This window comes from Nyctereutes procyonoides, unplaced genomic scaffold (genome assembly GCF_905146905.1).
Source record: "Nyctereutes procyonoides isolate TBG_1078 unplaced genomic scaffold, NYPRO_anot_genome, whole genome shotgun sequence".
In the NCBI taxonomy this organism is placed as follows: Eukaryota; Metazoa; Chordata; class Mammalia; order Carnivora; family Canidae; genus Nyctereutes; species Nyctereutes procyonoides.
The window spans coordinates 7536409-7553523 of record NW_026575134.1 but is presented as its reverse complement, the minus strand read 5'-3'; the positions used below and the strand labels follow the sequence as shown (position 1 = coordinate 7553523).

The window sequence follows — 17115 nt, the reverse complement described above, 5'->3', positions numbered from 1 at the left end:
GGCACATGCAAAAGATAAACTTGGACTACAACTCTTAAATTGGAGATTAAAAAATTAAAAAACAAACAAACAAATGAAAGAGTTATTTTGAAGTCAGTATTTTACTAGGATATTTTTATTGAAATCATAAAAAATAAGTATAATGATAAAGCAGGGCTCACTGATTATTTACTCTAGATAAACAAGAAATGTTTAGGAAACCCAACTGTCTACTGTTTTAGGAGGGATCTAACCAAATGTTATCTCTTCCACTTTTTGATCCATTTACACAAAGTTTGGAGAGAAGCAACTGTCTTCCTTAGTTTTTAGGCAAAATTATTAGAACTATAGACTACCATTTTCTAGATTGTAGTTAAAAACCTACTATCAGGCAGCATAGATTAAAAATTAACTCAGGATGGGATAGATACAGAATCTAAAACTATAAAACATCCAGAATAAAGCAAAGGAGCAAACTTTATAATCTTGGGTGGGGCAAAGATATCTCAGATGTGGTACTCAGAGCACAAGCCATAAAAGATAAAAAAGAAAAAAAGATAAATTGGCCCCATCAAGATTAAACACTTCTGTTCTCTGAAAGCCACTATTAAAAGAATGAAAAACAAGCCATCAACAAGGAGAAAATATTTACAAAGCACCTATCTGACACAGACAGTACATCCAGAATATATAAAGAACTCTCAAAACTCAATAATGAGAAAACAAACAATCTAATTTTAAAAAATGAGCAGAGGTTTAATTAGACAATTCACCAGAGATAATATATGAGCGGCAAATTAGCACATGAAAAGATGCTGAAATCATTAGCACTAGAGAAACGCAAATTAAAACTACAATGAGTTACTAGCGTGCACCTATCAGAATGGCTAAAACATACACACATGCCCAAAACCAAAACAAACAAAAAAGAATGGCTAAAAACAAGAACAAAACCCCCCAAAAGAACAAAAGCCAAAAAACCCCAACATACTGGCAATACCTAACCCTAGATAGGATCAGGGACAACTGGAACTGTCATTGTGTTTCTGACAGGGATGCAAAATGCCGCAGCCACTCTGGACAACAGTTGAGAGTCTCTTCTAAAGTTAAACACATACTTCCCGTCCACCCAGCGAACCTGTTCCTAGTTATTTACTCATGAGATGTGAAAACTTAGGGTTGCATAAAACCTGTACCTGGGACCCCTGGGTGGCACAGCGGTTTGGCGCCTGCCTTTGGCCCAGGGCGCGATCCTGGAGACCCGGGATCGAATCCCAGGTCGGGCTCCCGGTGCATGGAGCCTGCTTCTCCCTCTGCCTGTGTCTCTGCCTCTCTCTCTCTCTCTCTCTCTCTCTCTCTCTCTCTGTGACTATCATAAATTAATAAAAATTAAAAAAAAATAAAACCTGTACCTTTGTTATTCCTGATGGCCACAAACTGGAAGTCACCCAATGTCTTTGAACAGGCACATGGCTAAGCCAACAATGGAATCCATGTGATAGAGTACTACTCGGCGGGGCAAAGGGACACATTATCTATACGTGCAGCAGTAGGAATGCATGTCAAAATACATCGTGACAAGTCAAAAATAATAATAAAAAAGCCAGATTCAAAAGTCACATCCTTTATGATTCCATCTATAAGACAGTCTGGGAAAAGCAGAACCGTAGGGACAGAGACAGGAATGGTGGGGCTGGGAGTGGGGAGAAGAGGTGACCCCAGAAGGCTTTGAGAGGATGTTTCAAATGATAGAACTGTACGGTGTATGAGTTATGGAGGAGGTTAGATGCTGGATTCATTTGTCGACGAATCTGTCTACAGCTCAGATAGCAATTACTCAGAAGAGGTAGTTTTAATTTTAAAAAAAAAAGTCTCCTTCTGGGGTACCTAGGTGGCTCAGTCGGTTGGGAGTCTTCCCTTGGCTTGGGTCATGATCTTGGGGCCCTGGGGTCCAGCTCCGCATCGAGCTCTGCATCAGGCTTCCTCTCCCTCTACTTCTGTGCTCACTCGCTCTCAAATAAAAAAATAAAACCTTAAAAAAAAAAGAAAGAAAATGTCTCCTTTTAATACTTTACTTCACCGTTATTGGCAAAGTTCCATGCTTATAAACAGAGCCATGCTCTGTGAATCGCCTCAGAGAACTCTTGAGCAGCCCATCTTCATTCCCACCCTTCTGGCTTTGTCCAGGCTCTCATCATTGCCAAAGAAGAGGACAGCAGTAGCCTCCAAACTGGCCTCCCTTCTTCCATCAGATCTGCTGTGACAGGATCTATACCCTAAAAACTACAGAACACTTCTGAAAGAAATTGAGGAAGACACAAAGACATGGAAAAATATTCCATGCTCATGGATCGGCAGAATTAATATTGTGAAAATGTCAATATTACCCAGGGCAATTTAATGCAATCCCTATCAAAATAGCATGGACTTTCTTCAGAGAGTTAGAACAAAGTATTTTAAGATTTGTGTGGAATCAGAAAAGACCCCGAATAGCCAGGGGAATTTTAAAAAAGAAAACCATATCTGGGGGCCTCACAATGCCAGATTTCAGGTTGTACTACAAAGCTGTGTTCATCAAGACAGTGTGGTACTGGCACAAAAACAGACACATAGATCAATGGAACAGAATAGAGAATCCAGAAGTGGACCCTGAACTTTATGGTCAACTAATATTCGATAAAGAAGGAAAGACGATCCACTGGAAGAAAGACAGTCTCTTCAATAAATGGTGCTGGGAAAATTGGACATCCACATGCAGAAGAATGAAACTAGACCACTCTCTTGCACCATACACAAAGATAAACTCAAAATGGATGAAAGATCTAAATGTGAGACAAGATTCCATCAGAATCCTAGAGGAGAACTCAGGCAACACCCTTTTTGAACTTGGCCACAGCAACTTCTTGCAAGATACATCCACGAAGGCAAAAGAAACAAAAGCAAAAATGAACTATTGGGACTTCATCAAGATAAGAAGCTTTTGCACAGCAAAGGATACAGTCAACAAAACTCAAAGACAACCTACAGAATGGGAGAAGACATTTGCAAATGATGTATCAGATAAAGGGCTAGTTTCCAAGATCTATAAAGAACTTCTTAAACTCAACAGCAAAGAAACAAACAATCCAATCATGAAATGGGCAACAGACATGAACAGAAATCTCACAGAGGAAGACATAGACATGGCCAACAAGCACATGAGAAAATGCTCTGCATCACTTGCCATCAGGGAAATACAAATCAAAACCACAATGAGATACCACCTCACACCATATTGGCCTTCTTTTCACGGCAATACTATTACTTTTCTGCCCAAACCCCAGTAACAGCTTTCCCTTCCTAGGATGAGGTTTGAAGCCCTTGGCAAGGCTCATGGCCTTGCTCCTGACCACGAACTCTGCTTCCTTCACTCCCTTGAATGCATACCAGCTATCTGCTTTCATCTGTTCACATTTTCATGCCACCATACTGTTCCCCCTGTCTGAAATTCCTTTCCCCTGTCTTGTTTACCTGCTTAATTCCTACTCATCCCTTAAGATTCAGCTAAAGGCAGAGGACACAGACTTCCCATTCCTTCCATAGCACTCTGGGCATACATGTATTTATGTATTTTTTTTTGGAGGGGGAGAGATTTATTATAATAGTAATTTTTGTATCTTCTTATGTTGTTTTGGATCTGCTGTTCTTCCCCATCTTGCCAAGGTTCATTCACTTAACTCATTCACCACGACCATATGGAGCACCTCCTTTGGGATAGGCATACATTGTACTAGGCAATTGGGCAAACGTCCCTGCCCACAAATAGCCCACAACCTAATGGGAGGGAAAGGAGAGGCAACTAATGATAATGCACCCTGAGAAGAATATTGATACAAATGTATGCCAGAACTAGAGATACCACGGGACAATGATTAATAGTGAGATTTTGCTGATTAATGACCAATTACTGTGTTCTTTGAAATATTCTAAGACCACAGGTGAACATGCCCTAATAGGGCTTTATTATTTTATTACAGAAAAGAGAATGTTTATTCCTCTGGGTCTTTTGGCCATTCTGAAAAGTGGGCTTTAAAATGACTATTTTACTAATTTGGAAAATGGGAACTGAAGAGTTTGACCCAAGCAAGTAAGGAGAACGTTTGGGGTCAGACCTGTAAGCAATGCTTACATTCTTTCCACTCTCACATTTCCTCTACTTAGCTCTCATTTCTTGGGTGCTTCCCTTCACCTTGGTTTTGTTCTTTTTTCTTGTATCTCTTTAACTCATGACCTTCCCTTCTATTTCTAAAACTTTAACTTCTTTTTGGCATTTTGCTAAGCCTTTCCTGCTCCAGGCTGATTTGAGTAACCCATGAGAGGGTTGATATTCAAGATACTTAACAAGACTTTATGGGCATCAGCCATTCACAATGGACACTGATTCATCACCTGCTGCCAGCTGGCCTGGGAACAACCCCTCTGACTGAGCCCTGGCTTTCGACCCACATCTGTCATTTGTCCACTTGATTAGAATCCCTGCCAGCCCTTCCTGGTGAAAGAGATTTGGAAAAAGAATCTCACTATCTAGAAAGTTTGGTATTCTTGCAGAGAATGGCCATCCAGTATGACCCAGGCTTAAGAGGAGACTTGCACAAGAAAAAGCAAGACTTAGAAGAAAGAATGCTAAAACCCCTGAGGAAATTAGAGCATGTTCCCCTAAAAAATAGTGCTCGGGTGGTGTTTGTCCATTGTGCATGTGACTCGAGGTGGAGGGCATGACTCAGAAGCATGTGTGAAGGAACATGGGTAGTCAGAAAATGACCAGCAAGTCAGCACAAGAGAGTGCAGGGATGTGGGTGCCTTCAGTGGGCCTTCAGGGTTGATGTGAAGGCCCCCATACTTGCTAGGCCATAAAGTCTGCATGCTACACTTATCCTAAAGAAACAGAAGAGGCCTAGTGATCTTCAGGCAAGAGTGACCATCCCATCAGTATACTCAGAAGTGCTGGGGAAGATCAGTTGCTGATTTTCTCTGATGGCTTCACCGGAGCAGCGGCATGTGTAATCGAATGTATAAGTATCTCTTTACTAAGGTACTAAATTTGTGTTCAGATGGAAAGTTTTGTCATTTCTGTTAGGCCCTGATCTCATATTTCATTCTTAAATCTAGCTTTAAGGAACTGCATGTCAACTTAGAAAAGAATGTGTACCTAGCCTATAAAACAAAAGAATTCTTTGCTATTAATGTGTATGGAAAAACAAATATCAAAATTAAAAGGCCCAGGAACTAGATAATATTATGCATTTGCATATCTCTTTAACTTTACAAGAAGTTTCATATCTGGTATGTTACTGACACTTCATAAGAACTCTCTGGGGTGAGCAGGGAAACCCAAAAGCTAGAGACAAAGGCTGTGTTGTGATTAGCTCAAGTAGACACCAAAGTGTAATATTTACTGTGTTCCCTTGATGTGAAAAACATCCATTCTTGGCCTGTGATGCAGTCCTAGACTATACTTTTCGTAGCAAATCCCGTAGATCCATTTGAGCCAGCTTAAGAGAGGCAACATAATTATCAGCCTACAATGTCTCCCAAATCCTAAGGGCTGAGCTTTGGGAGTGGATTGAAACCTGAGAATACTATTGGGGTTCTCTTTTCATTGTATAACTGCTTTATTGAGGTATAATACACGTCACACAAGTTGTCCATTTAAAAGTTTACAAGTATTTGGTATATTCACAAAGTTGTGCAACCCATCACCACAATCGGTTTTAGAAGTGATATTAGATTTCGATTTTTAGAATCAATTTTTCGTCATCGCCATTAACCCCACTAGCTCGTGGCAACCACTGATCTACTTCCTTCTCTGGATTTGCCGGTTCATGACGTTTCTCACAAACAGAATCATACAATTTATGGTTTATTTATTCCCTTACCTTAACGTTTTCATGGTTCATCCGTGTTGTAGCATGTATTAGTACTCTATTATTTTTATTGCCAAATACTATTCCATTGCATAGATATGCCACATTTTATGTCTTTCCATCAGTTGATGGATGTTGTTGTTCTTTCTTACCTTTTTGTTATTATGAATATTGGTATACAAGTTTCCATGTGGGACATGTTTTCATTTCTCTTCAACATATAAGCATAGTGGAATTGCTGGACTGTATGTTAATTCTACGTTTAGCATTTTGAGGAATTGCTAAACTGTTTCTCACAATGGTTGTGGACCAAATGTCTGCATCTCCCCCTTACCCTAATTCATATATTGAAGCCCTAACCCCAAATATGATCGTATTTGGAGGTGGCACCTTTGGAAAGTTTAGATGAGATCATGAGGATGGACCTGCAGGGTGGGATTAACGTCCTCATAACAAGAGGGAGAGACCAGCTCCCTCTGTCTTCACCATCTAAGGATATAGGGAGGAAGTATCTGTCTGAAGCCAAGAAGTGGGTTCTCGGAGCAGTGTGAAGAAGAAGAGGCGAGAACGACCCCTGGACCGGCCAAAGCCCGCGTGCCGCCGCATCCCCGCGTCCAGCGCTTACGTCCCGCCGCCGTCGCCACCATGCCCAAGAGAAAGGCTGAAGGGGATGCTAAAGGAGATAAAGCCAAGGTGAAGGATGAGCCACAGAGAAGATCTGCAAGGTTATCTGCTAAACCTGCTCCTCCAAAGCCAGAGCCCAAGCCTAAAAAGGCCCCTGCAAAGAAGGGAGAGAAGGTACCCAAAGGGAAAAAGGGGAAAGCTGATGCTGGCAAGGATGGAAATGACCCTGCAGAAAATGGAGATGCCAAAACAGACCAGGCACAGAAAGCTGAAGGTGCTGGAGATGCCAAGTGAAGTGTGTGCATTTTTGATAACTGTGTACTTCTGGTGACTGTACAGTTTGAAATACTATTTTTTATCAAGTTTTATAAAAATGCAGAATTTTGTTTTACTTTTTTTTTTTTTTTTAAGCTATGTTGTTAGCACACGGAACACTTCATTGTTGTTTTGGGGGAAGGGCATATGTCACTAAGAGAATATCTCCGAAGCTAGATTGATAACAAGAGGGAAAAACACCTTCCCCTTCTAGTTTTGAGAAACTTCCTCTTGGCTCCCAGAAGGAGGGATTCCTTGATGTTGACACACATGAGCCACCTTGGTGGTGTGGAAAAACTAAAATTCATTTTTTTATGTCCTCTTCTCCCTCTCTGCCTTCAACATAGACTTGACTCCCTTAAACCCAGAGACCTGTTGGAACCTGATCCCATGAAATGGTTCCCAGTATGTCAGGCAATCTGGACTTTACGGTGTCACCACTGAGATGGCGTCCCTCAAAAGAGTTCCTTTTTTTAGCTTGTGGATCTTCAGATTGATAATTCTGCCATTTTCATTTCATTTCCTGAAAGTCAGGGTCGGCTTGTGAAAAGTTGTTAAACAACATGCTAAATGTGAACTGTCAACCCTCACTCTAAACTTTCCCTGTTCAGAGCATCACATGAAGACTTCATTGGGTTTTATAGTGGCTTTCTGATTTTGGTAGTCCATTGAAGAAGGGAGTTTGAAAGTTGTTGTATACTGTTAACGATCGTCCGCCCATGTCCTGCCTCAAATACCATGATTGTTTATGAAAAGTATCTTTAATAAAGCTGGATACAGTTTGAAAAAAAAAAAAAAGAAGTGGGTTCTCACAAGGAACGGAGTCTGCCAGCACCTTGATCTTAGACTTGGCCACCCCAAGAACTGTGGGAAATAAACATTTTCTGCCTAAGCCACCCAGTTTATGGTACTTTGTCCTAGTAGCCTGATCTAATACAGTGGCTGAACCAGTTTACATTCCCACCAGCAATGTACAGGAGTTCCAATTTCTTCATATCCTGGCCAATGCTTGTTATTTTTTGCTTTTTTTAAATTATAGCCCTCCTAATGGATATGAAGTGGTACCTTATTGTGGTTTTCTTAAAAACAATTTTAAAGTTTTTTAAAAATTAATTTGAAAGAAAGAGAAAGCACAGGCAGTGGAGAGGGCCAGAGGGAGGAGCAGGCTCCTCGGTAAACAGGGAGCTCGACTCGGGGCTTGATCCCAGGACCCTGTGATCATGACCTGAGCGGGAGGTAGATACTTAACCAACTGAACCACCGAGGCACCCCCTTTTTTATGGTTTTGATTAGTTCCCAATGACTAGTGGTGTCGAGTATATTTTCCTATTCTTGTTTATATGTATATCTTTTATGGAGAACTATCTACTCAGATCAAACTACAAATGCTGAACACTGTGAAGACAATATTGTGAAGACAATATACATGCAAGATATTATTATGGTCATAAAAAGACATGATGCCAAAAGCTTAAGGATATTGAATTATGGAAGTAGAAGGCTAACAGATAAAATGGTAGTTTAGGAGGTTAAGGGTGGGAAGCAGGGGCAGGAGATAGAAAGATAGAGAAAGATATACCTAAGCTGATATAAATGATTGTGCCACATTTCTTAGATTTTATTTTTTTATTGCTTATTTATTTATTTGACAGAGAGAGAGAATGCAAGCAGCGGGAGGGGCAGAGGGAGAGAGAGAATCCTTAGGTAGACGCCCTGCTGAGCACAGGGCTAATGCAGGGCTGGATTCCAGGACTCTGAGATCATGATCTGAGCCAAAATCAAGAGGAGGACATTTTAACTGACTGAACCATCTGGGGAACCCCCATTTATTGGATTTTAAAAGAGATATAACCATTATGTAATAGTGCCTCTAATGTGAGATCCATATGTGAGTAAAATATTTCTATTAAATGTGTAGGACAGGTTTTTCAATATCAGCATGACTGATATTTGGACCAGATTATTCTCTGTTGTGGGGGACTGCCCTGCGCATGGTGAGATGTTTAGCAGCATCCCTGATGCCCGTAGCACCTCCAGGTTACACTGTGCCCCCATCCCTCCTCAGCTGAGCACCACTGGTGTAGGATAAGGATGGGAGGGGGAGCTCCTGCTCAGTACTGCTGTGTAAAGTAGGATGACCTGCAAAATTCCACTCCAGGCAGGTCCTAGCTGGATAGTGCATCCCAAGTGTCTACATCACTGGTCGCCCTCATTGTTCTCTGCAGCTGATTGCATTACCTCCTTGGCCACTCGTTTCTCTCTTTCAAATCCATACAGGCTGTGTCTTGTTGGTTTCCCAGACACTTTGGCAATTTGGGCTTTACTTCCCTCTTCTCTGCCATCTTCTCTCACCTTCTCTCTTTGCCTCTGCTGCAATGAACTGCTAAGTCTTCCCTGGAAATGCTGTGCCTAGATATGCCTCCACATTTATAGCCACTGTTCTCCCAGCCCAGAGTGTCTTCCTTCTCTTCTCAGCCAGAAAACTCCTATAAATCCCCTTTTATGACTTAGCTCACATGCCATTTCCTCTGGGAATCTTTTTCGGACAACGTTAGACAGGATCGGTGTGACTCCTTCCTCCGTACTTGTAAAGCACTCAGTTAAATTTTTTATTGCAGAACTTTTTGTACTGAATTTTAATGATTTGCTTTAATTATCTGTCTCTCTTACCCATAACAGGTTAGATTCCTGGAGAGTAAGGACTCCCTGCCTCACTTGCCTTGCCTTCAGCTTCTGTCACTTGGCCTGGGACACGGTAGGTGCTTAACACTGATCAGTGTGTGAAGAGTGGATGATTGAACTGATTGATGGCAAGGTAGCCCCATCAACGCATCCAAGCACAATCGGATGGCCAGTTGGGATAGTTAGTTTAGGTCTTTCAGCTCTCCAATAACTGGTGAAGTTCTTTCATGAGGAAAATTGAAAAACAGGAAGGGGATTTATGTTGAGCAGCACCAGACAATCCTATGGAGGAGGTACATAAAAATCTGCCTCCTAATTAATTTAGACCGGCACACAGCTAATTACAATATGCAGAGTGCAGGTAAGATCTTGTTTAATCGCTCATCCCTACCCTGGTAATCATAGTGCCTAGCAGCCATGTCTCAGTTGGGATCCTGGTGTGGGACTAAACCCCACCCTTGGCATCTGACTCATGTTGTCTGTTCTGGAATCTCGTGCTACTCTGCACATCCTTGGAGCCAAGTGCTTGCCCCACTCTTACAGGACATTTTGTGCTTCTCTGACTCGTGCTGCTGCTGCTGTCACCCCGGCTCCCCCCCACCCCCCAACAGGCCTCTGCAGTTGGGCATCGCGTCACACTCCACCCAGCCAGGGGACCCCATCAGATGGCTGCCTTCAGGAGTCGGACCTCTGCTTCTGCTGTGCTGCCGACCTGAGTGCTAGCTGCCTTCCCACCTGTCTGGCCTCAGCCCGGCCTTGGTCTTGTTGCTGTCTAGCACTCCCACGTGTGTGCCATGCCATGCCCCTCCCGATGTGCTCGGGTCACTGCTGCACATCTGCTGTTTGCTTTCCTCAGCACTTTGGGAGGGGCTGTTTATCCCTGTGGTTTCTGGTGGGAAGATGTAGTTTCAGGGCAGAGCCTTACGCCAAACTTCTTGGAAACAGATCTCTTTCTCCAGGTTTCTTTCTGCCATCCACAATTGAGCCTCCCTTGCTGTAGCTGGATGGTAGGCATCACTGGCTATTGCGTGACTCTACGTGTGCAATACGTAATGGGGAAAAGCCTGGGAGTGGGGAAAGCCTCCCAAATCTTTGGAAATCTTTGGTTTAAGTACAGAAGAATGTGCATAGTGAGTTACTATTTGGGGAACAAAAGAGAAACAAATGCGTATATGCACATGCGTATATTAACATGCCTCTACGTGGAATCTCCTCAGGGATATTTGCTAAAGTAATGGAATTGGTTACTTATTGGAGAGGGATGCTGGGTTGGGGGGGACAGGGTCAAAGGATGGGAGGGAAATTCTAGTGTCTTGTTTTGTGACCTTTGACTTCCCAGCCAAAGAAATGTGTTGCCTATTTCAAATATAAGTGGACAAAAGCTAGAGATGAAGGGTTCACAGAAAAAGAAATAGCAACATATATAAAGATATGAAAAGCTGTGCCCTTTTGATTTTTATCAAAAGAAGCATAAATTTATTTTTTTATATTTAAAGATTGTATTTATTTATTCCTGAGAGACACACAGAGAGAGACAGAGACACAGGCAGAGGGAGAAGCAGGCTCCCTGTGGGAATCTCGATGTGGGACCCCATCCCAGGACCCCGGGATCATACCCTGAAGGCAGACGATTAACCGCTGAGCCCCTCAGGGGTCCCAAGAAGCATACATTTAAACTGGAGGTCAATATTTACACATCCATTGGCAGCTCAAAACATTGAGTACTACAGTGTTGGTGAGACTGGGAACCAGATCCTCTCATACACTGTGGGTGGGATGTAAATGGATTCAACTTTTGGAGATTGGTAGCTATCAGCATGCTCCACGATACAGCAATGTCTCTTCTAGAAATTACCTACGTATATTTTCATATAGCATTGCAACACATGCACGAGGCCCATTGCAGAATTATTTGTATCGACAAATGAGTGGAGGCAATCTAAATCTCCATCGATAATGATATATGAAAATATTTGTAGGTAAGTTTCTAGAAGAGAGATATTAATTAATTAATTAATTAATTAATTAAAAATTTTAATTATTCATGAGAAACAGAGAGAGAGAGGCAGAGACACAGGCAGAGGGAGAAGCAGGCTCCATGCAGGGAGCACAACGTGGGACTCGATTCCGGGTCCCCAGGATCATGCTTTGGGCCGAAGGCGGTGCTAAACACTGAGCCACCCAGGCTGCTCATGTTTACCCTTTAGAATATCTATTTTTCTATCCTTCTGTCATTTATTCCATCTATTCTATCATCTATCTTTTATACTCTTTCTATTATATATTCCTCCCTCCATCCTTTCTTTTTTCCTTCCTTCCTTTCTCACTCCCTCCCTATCATCCACTTATATATAGAAAACTTTAGAAAGATGTGTAGGAGACATTACCATGGTTGTCTATAGTGAGAGACATTTCATTTTCTTTTTTCTTTTTAAGATTTTATTTATTTATTCATGAGAGACACAGAGAGAGAGAGGCAGAGACACAGGCAGAGGGAGAAGCAGGCTCCATGCAGGGAACCTGACATGGGACTCGATCCTGGGATTCCAGGATCAGGCCTTGGGCTGAAGGCGGCGCTAAACCACTGAGCCACCTGGGCTGCCCTCTTCTCCATTTTTCCTTGCATCTCTATACTCTGCTTTATCAAAGAAATCTTTAGTTATTTGCTGTATAAACACTTATAATTATTTATCTTCATTGGAAATTGTTGCCTTTAGCATTGTAAAATGCTTTTCTTTACTGTATTTCATGCTTTTAGGCCCATTTTTAATCTTATCTGATATCAGGCTTTCTATCCTTGATTTCATAGTATTTGCATTGCTTGGTATACATTTGTCCATCCCCTTTATTTTTAGCCTCTTTGAGTCACTTTGTTTTTTTTTTTTTGTTTTTTTGTTTTTTTTTTTTGAGTCACTTTGTTATAGAATTGGATTTTGTTCTTTGAACCAATCTGGAAGTTCTTTTTCCAGTGGGTGTTTTATGTTCATCAACATTTATTGATATGATTATTACGCCACATTAGTTTATACTATATTTATTGTGTATATTTTGTTGTATTTATGTGATCTGTTTTCTTTGTTCCATCTTACAAGTATTTTTTTGATTTTTAGGAAAGTTTCCATTTTTATTCTATTGGTTACCTTATTACTATTACATTATATAATGTTTCTCATACTTAGTTTTCCTCACTTAGGTTTCTACTATTCAATTTGTTTAAAAGATATTCTTTGATTCTCACATGTCTTCAGTACAATTGTAAATTAGATGTTTTTCTACTTTCCTCTTTTTTCTCCCCATTCTTTCCATTTCTTTTAGTTGTTCTTACCTTGTCATAACATACAGCATTTACATACTGTCCTTTTTTCCTTGTCCTTGCTTTTGCTTTGGTCTTAGATCTATAATTAAATATATTCGATTGTCATCAGTGACTCTTTTGCTGAATTTTGCCTGGTTACCTCTTGACTGTATGAAGCTGGTGCTCGACTAGCATCCTAGGAATGGCTTGTGAGTACAATGTTTCCTGAGATTGTGCATGGATAGAACAACCTTGATAATTCAAGGACAGCGTGGCTGGATATAAAATTCTTCATTCACATTTCGTCAAGTTTCTTGGAAATTTTGAATTACTATTCTCTTACATTGCATATTTCTGTTACAATGTATTTTGATAATCTGTGTCTTCCTTTGTGACTTGGACTTTTGTATAGAAATACTTTTCTCTTTCAAGTCTAATAAAGTATATATTGGAGTTAACCGTTCCAGATCAGTTTTTCCAGGTACATGGTACATTCATTCAGTTTTTCCAGGTACATTCTTTCAATATGTGGATTAGGTTTCTTTTATTTATGAAAGTTTTTATTTATTATAGCTTTATTTTTTATTTTTAAAAAGGATTTTATTTAAAAAAAAATAAAAAGGATTTTACTTATTTATTCATGAGAGACACACAGAGAGAGACAGAGACATAGGCTCCCTTGTGAGGAGCCTGATACAGGACTTGATCCCAGGATACTCAACCTCTAAGCTACCCAGGTGCCCCTGTGATATAGTCCATTTCTTAGTCATTCTCTAGACATAGTTATAGGGAACTTAATTTCCTTTCTTTGTTGTTTTACCTTGTTTTTGAAAGATTTGTTAAGAGATTCAGATTTAGGTGTCTGTTATTATTCTCTAGAAGTCCTCTTTTACTGCCTCAGGAATGTAATTCTATTGTTTTCTGGATCCTACTGCTTCTGCTTAGAACTTAGATGTCAGGGTGTCACTCTTGACAATAAGTCATTTGTCACTTTCCTCTGACAACTCTAACACTTTTCCTCTTTTCCTTTGTTTTTAGCACTTGCACTATGATGGGCCTAAGATTTCATCCTGCAAAAGGTGCATAGTGCATTTTGAAGCTATGGCTTGATGTCTTTCATCAGTTTTGAGGTATTTTCAGTCATTACCTTTTAAAATATTGATCTTGCCTCTTTTGGTCTCTCCTCTTTTAAAAATTGAAGTATCTATTTTTTAGGCACCTTCTCTGTTCTATTTCTTACTCTCCTTTTTGTATTGTATTTCTTTTTGTCTTCCTTCTGGATCTTTTTTTTCTTTCTAGATATTTTTTTCTGCCCTAATTTTAATTTACTCTTTCTCTTTTCTAGTGTGTCTACTGCACTATTAGTCCCATTTGTTGAGTTGTTAATTTCAGTTATTGAATTTTTCACGTGTAGAATTTACATTTTAAAAATAGTTTCCTGTTCTTTGTGGAAACTTTCAATATTGTCTTTTCTGGGGTGGTCACCTCTCTTGGTTTGCTAGGATATCCAACACTGAAACTGGAAAAGTCTCAGACAAATCAAGATATGTCAATTGCCTTATCTTCTTAAACATAGGAAGGAGCATTATTTTAAAATTTGTATATCTCCAACACATAGAATATATTTCTATGATCTTTTATCCCCCTGACACCTTTCTTTTATGATATCTTGTATCCTTGGGCTACACTGGACTCTGTTGGACAATATACTTCTATTTTTAATTGATTAATTAATTTTGAGAGAGAGAGAGAGAGAGAGAGTAGGGAGGGGCAAAGGAGGTGGGAGAAAGAGAATCCCAAGCAGGCTCCACACCCAACACTGGGCTCAGCATGGGGCTATGTCTCAAGACCCCAAGACCATGACTTGAGCCAAAATTAATAGTTGGATGCTTAACCAACTGAACCACCCAGGCACCCCTGGACAACATATTTTTAAAGTAATTTATGAAAATAATTTGAAGTCTAGTATGAGAATATCCTTCCCCACAGAGAATTTATGTTTTCCTCTGCTAGATATGTGAAACCAGCATCACTCTAGGAAGCTTGAAACTTTAGGAAAACAGGATCACCTTAATCCCATGGTGCTTCAAAGCTGAGCTGAATTCCCGGCAGGGACCTATTTCAATTCAGTCTTTTCTTTTCTTTTCCTTTCTTTTCTTTTCTTTTCTTTTCTTTTCTTTTCTTTTCTTTTCTTTTCTTTTCTTTTCTTTTTTCTTTCTTTTCTTTCTTTCTTTTCTTTTTTCTTTTCTTTCTTTCTTCTTCTTCTTCTTCTTCTTCTTCTTCTTCTTCTTCTTCTTCTTCTTCCTCTTTTTGGTAAAGATTTTATTTGTTTATTCATGAGAGACACTGAGAGAGAGGCAGAGATGTAGGCAGAGGGAGAAGCAGGCTCCCCTCAGGGAGCCGGATATGGGACTTGATCCCAGAACCCTGGGATCACGCCCTGAGCCAAAGGCAGATACTCAACTACTGAACCACCGGGGCACCCTTCAAGTCAGTCTTAATTCTAGGATAACTCTTAGTCATCTTAAGCAAGCATTGGAAGTGTACCAGGACCATCCCATTTTTTGTACCGCTAGATTCTGATCTCTGTTTTGATAATTTTGTGAGGCTACTAAAAGTGTTACGTAGTCTTTAAGCCATTTCCTTCGTTTTCAGCAAAGGTCCCAAAGGAAAAATGCTTACACATGCTGAATTCATGTGTGAGTATTTCTTGGTTCTTTATCCTCCATTACATCTTTGCCCTAACTTATTAGCTCTCTGATACTTTCAAATACATTCTGCACTGCTTTTATAATTACTTTCAGCAAGCAAGTGGGTTCAAATTACTGAATCTTCCACTATTTCTGTGTTTCTTGAAAAAATAAAACATTATTTTGAAAAATCCTTGCCCCCTCTTCCCTCTTTTAGTGTTACATAAGCAATAGAGAGAGGTATATGGAGGTTGAGGGGGGAATTATGAAGTCTATACTTCTAGAAATAAATGACTCACAAATTTTTCTTTTTTTTAGCCCTTGATTTCCTGTTGCCAGAAAAATCTCCATCACATTTTCCTCTAGCTGGTCCTCAAAGCTGCAAAGAAATATTTACAGCCAAAGATAAAGGAGAGAGATCTGATCATTGCTTTTCTTGGGCCTCTCATTGCTACAGAGATTGGGAATGTCATGATGGGTTTAGCTCTCTCTTTGGAGACTCTTCACCTCCCAGCTTCCAGTTGGTCACATTTCCTGTCTATCTTTTGTCTAGCTTAAGAAAAAGTTAATTTAGTTATGTTTCCTGAAGGTAAAGAGGCAGACTGTGGTCATAGTTTGCTCTGGGTCATACTGGTATTCTATGCTAAAGAAGGTGATGAGTCAGCATAGGTTGAATGAGCGAAGATTAATCCAATGATTGGAACGTGTTAGAGAAGCTTTGGCTTTTGGACAGAGTTTAAGAAGTAGCCAAGACTTTGGCAAGATTAAGATAATAGATGGGCCTTGAGGCAGCCACCGATTTCTAAAATATGCAAGAAAGTTTCTCCTTCCTCAGAGGAGTTCTTTCTATAATCTTCCTTATGCTCTCTTCCCAGAAGGGGAAAGAGGTGCATTTCATATGGAGAAGATGCTTCAAAGGAGCTTGTTTGGACGAACAAGAATGTGGCATTTGTTTTTATAACCTCCTGGGTTTTAGTTATAAGTTAGAAAGAGGGGAAGCGCACATTGTTTTTAGACTTTCAGTAAGTAACCACCACATCTCCTAAGCAATAAAAGCTTCCCTTGCCACATCATTCCACTGGGACACATGGTGATCTTTTGCATTTATATAGATGTTTGGAAGCCATCCACTTAAATTTGAAGTTAAATTTGAAGAAAAAGATTTTCTTTCTTGCATCAACATCCTTCCCAGATTTCTATTGTTGAGTGTTGTCTTAATTAAAATAAAAATTTGGTTTGAAGTCCCTTTTTCAATGATCTCTGGTTTTGTTTTATGTTTGGTTTAGTTTCATTTCCCCTCCTCCCTCTGCTGTTTAAAATTAAGTTTATTTAAATGCAAAGAATGTACTGTTTATTCAACCAAATGGTATCTTTATGTGGAAAAGGAAAAAAAAAAAATCCAGAGCTACTCTACGGTCTCAGCTTAATAACTCAGTGGTTTGTTTTTTCTCTTTTGTGTGCATTTTTACTTCCAGCTGGGCTGCACACATAAAACTGCTCTGTGGTAAGAATCTTTGGTAAACTATGCTACTTAAATGTTCATTGAACAAACAATTGCTCATCATCTCCCAACCTTAACAAAATAATATTGCAGTGACTTCTTTTTAAAAAATTTGAACTGATTTTC

General features: G+C 40.0%; 1 protein-coding gene across 1 annotated transcript; it reads left to right on the top strand.

Annotated features, from left to right (window-relative positions):
• The first annotated feature begins 6441 nt into the window (after positions 1–6441).
• LOC129494260 (non-histone chromosomal protein HMG-17-like) lies at positions 6442–6901 on the top strand. Its single transcript, XM_055301095.1, has one exon. It carries the CDS (start codon positions 6528–6530, stop codon positions 6798–6800), a length of 273 nt encoding a protein of 90 aa, XP_055157070.1. The 5' UTR covers positions 6442–6527; the 3' UTR covers positions 6801–6901.
• The last annotated feature ends 10214 nt before the right edge of the window (positions 6902–17115 follow it).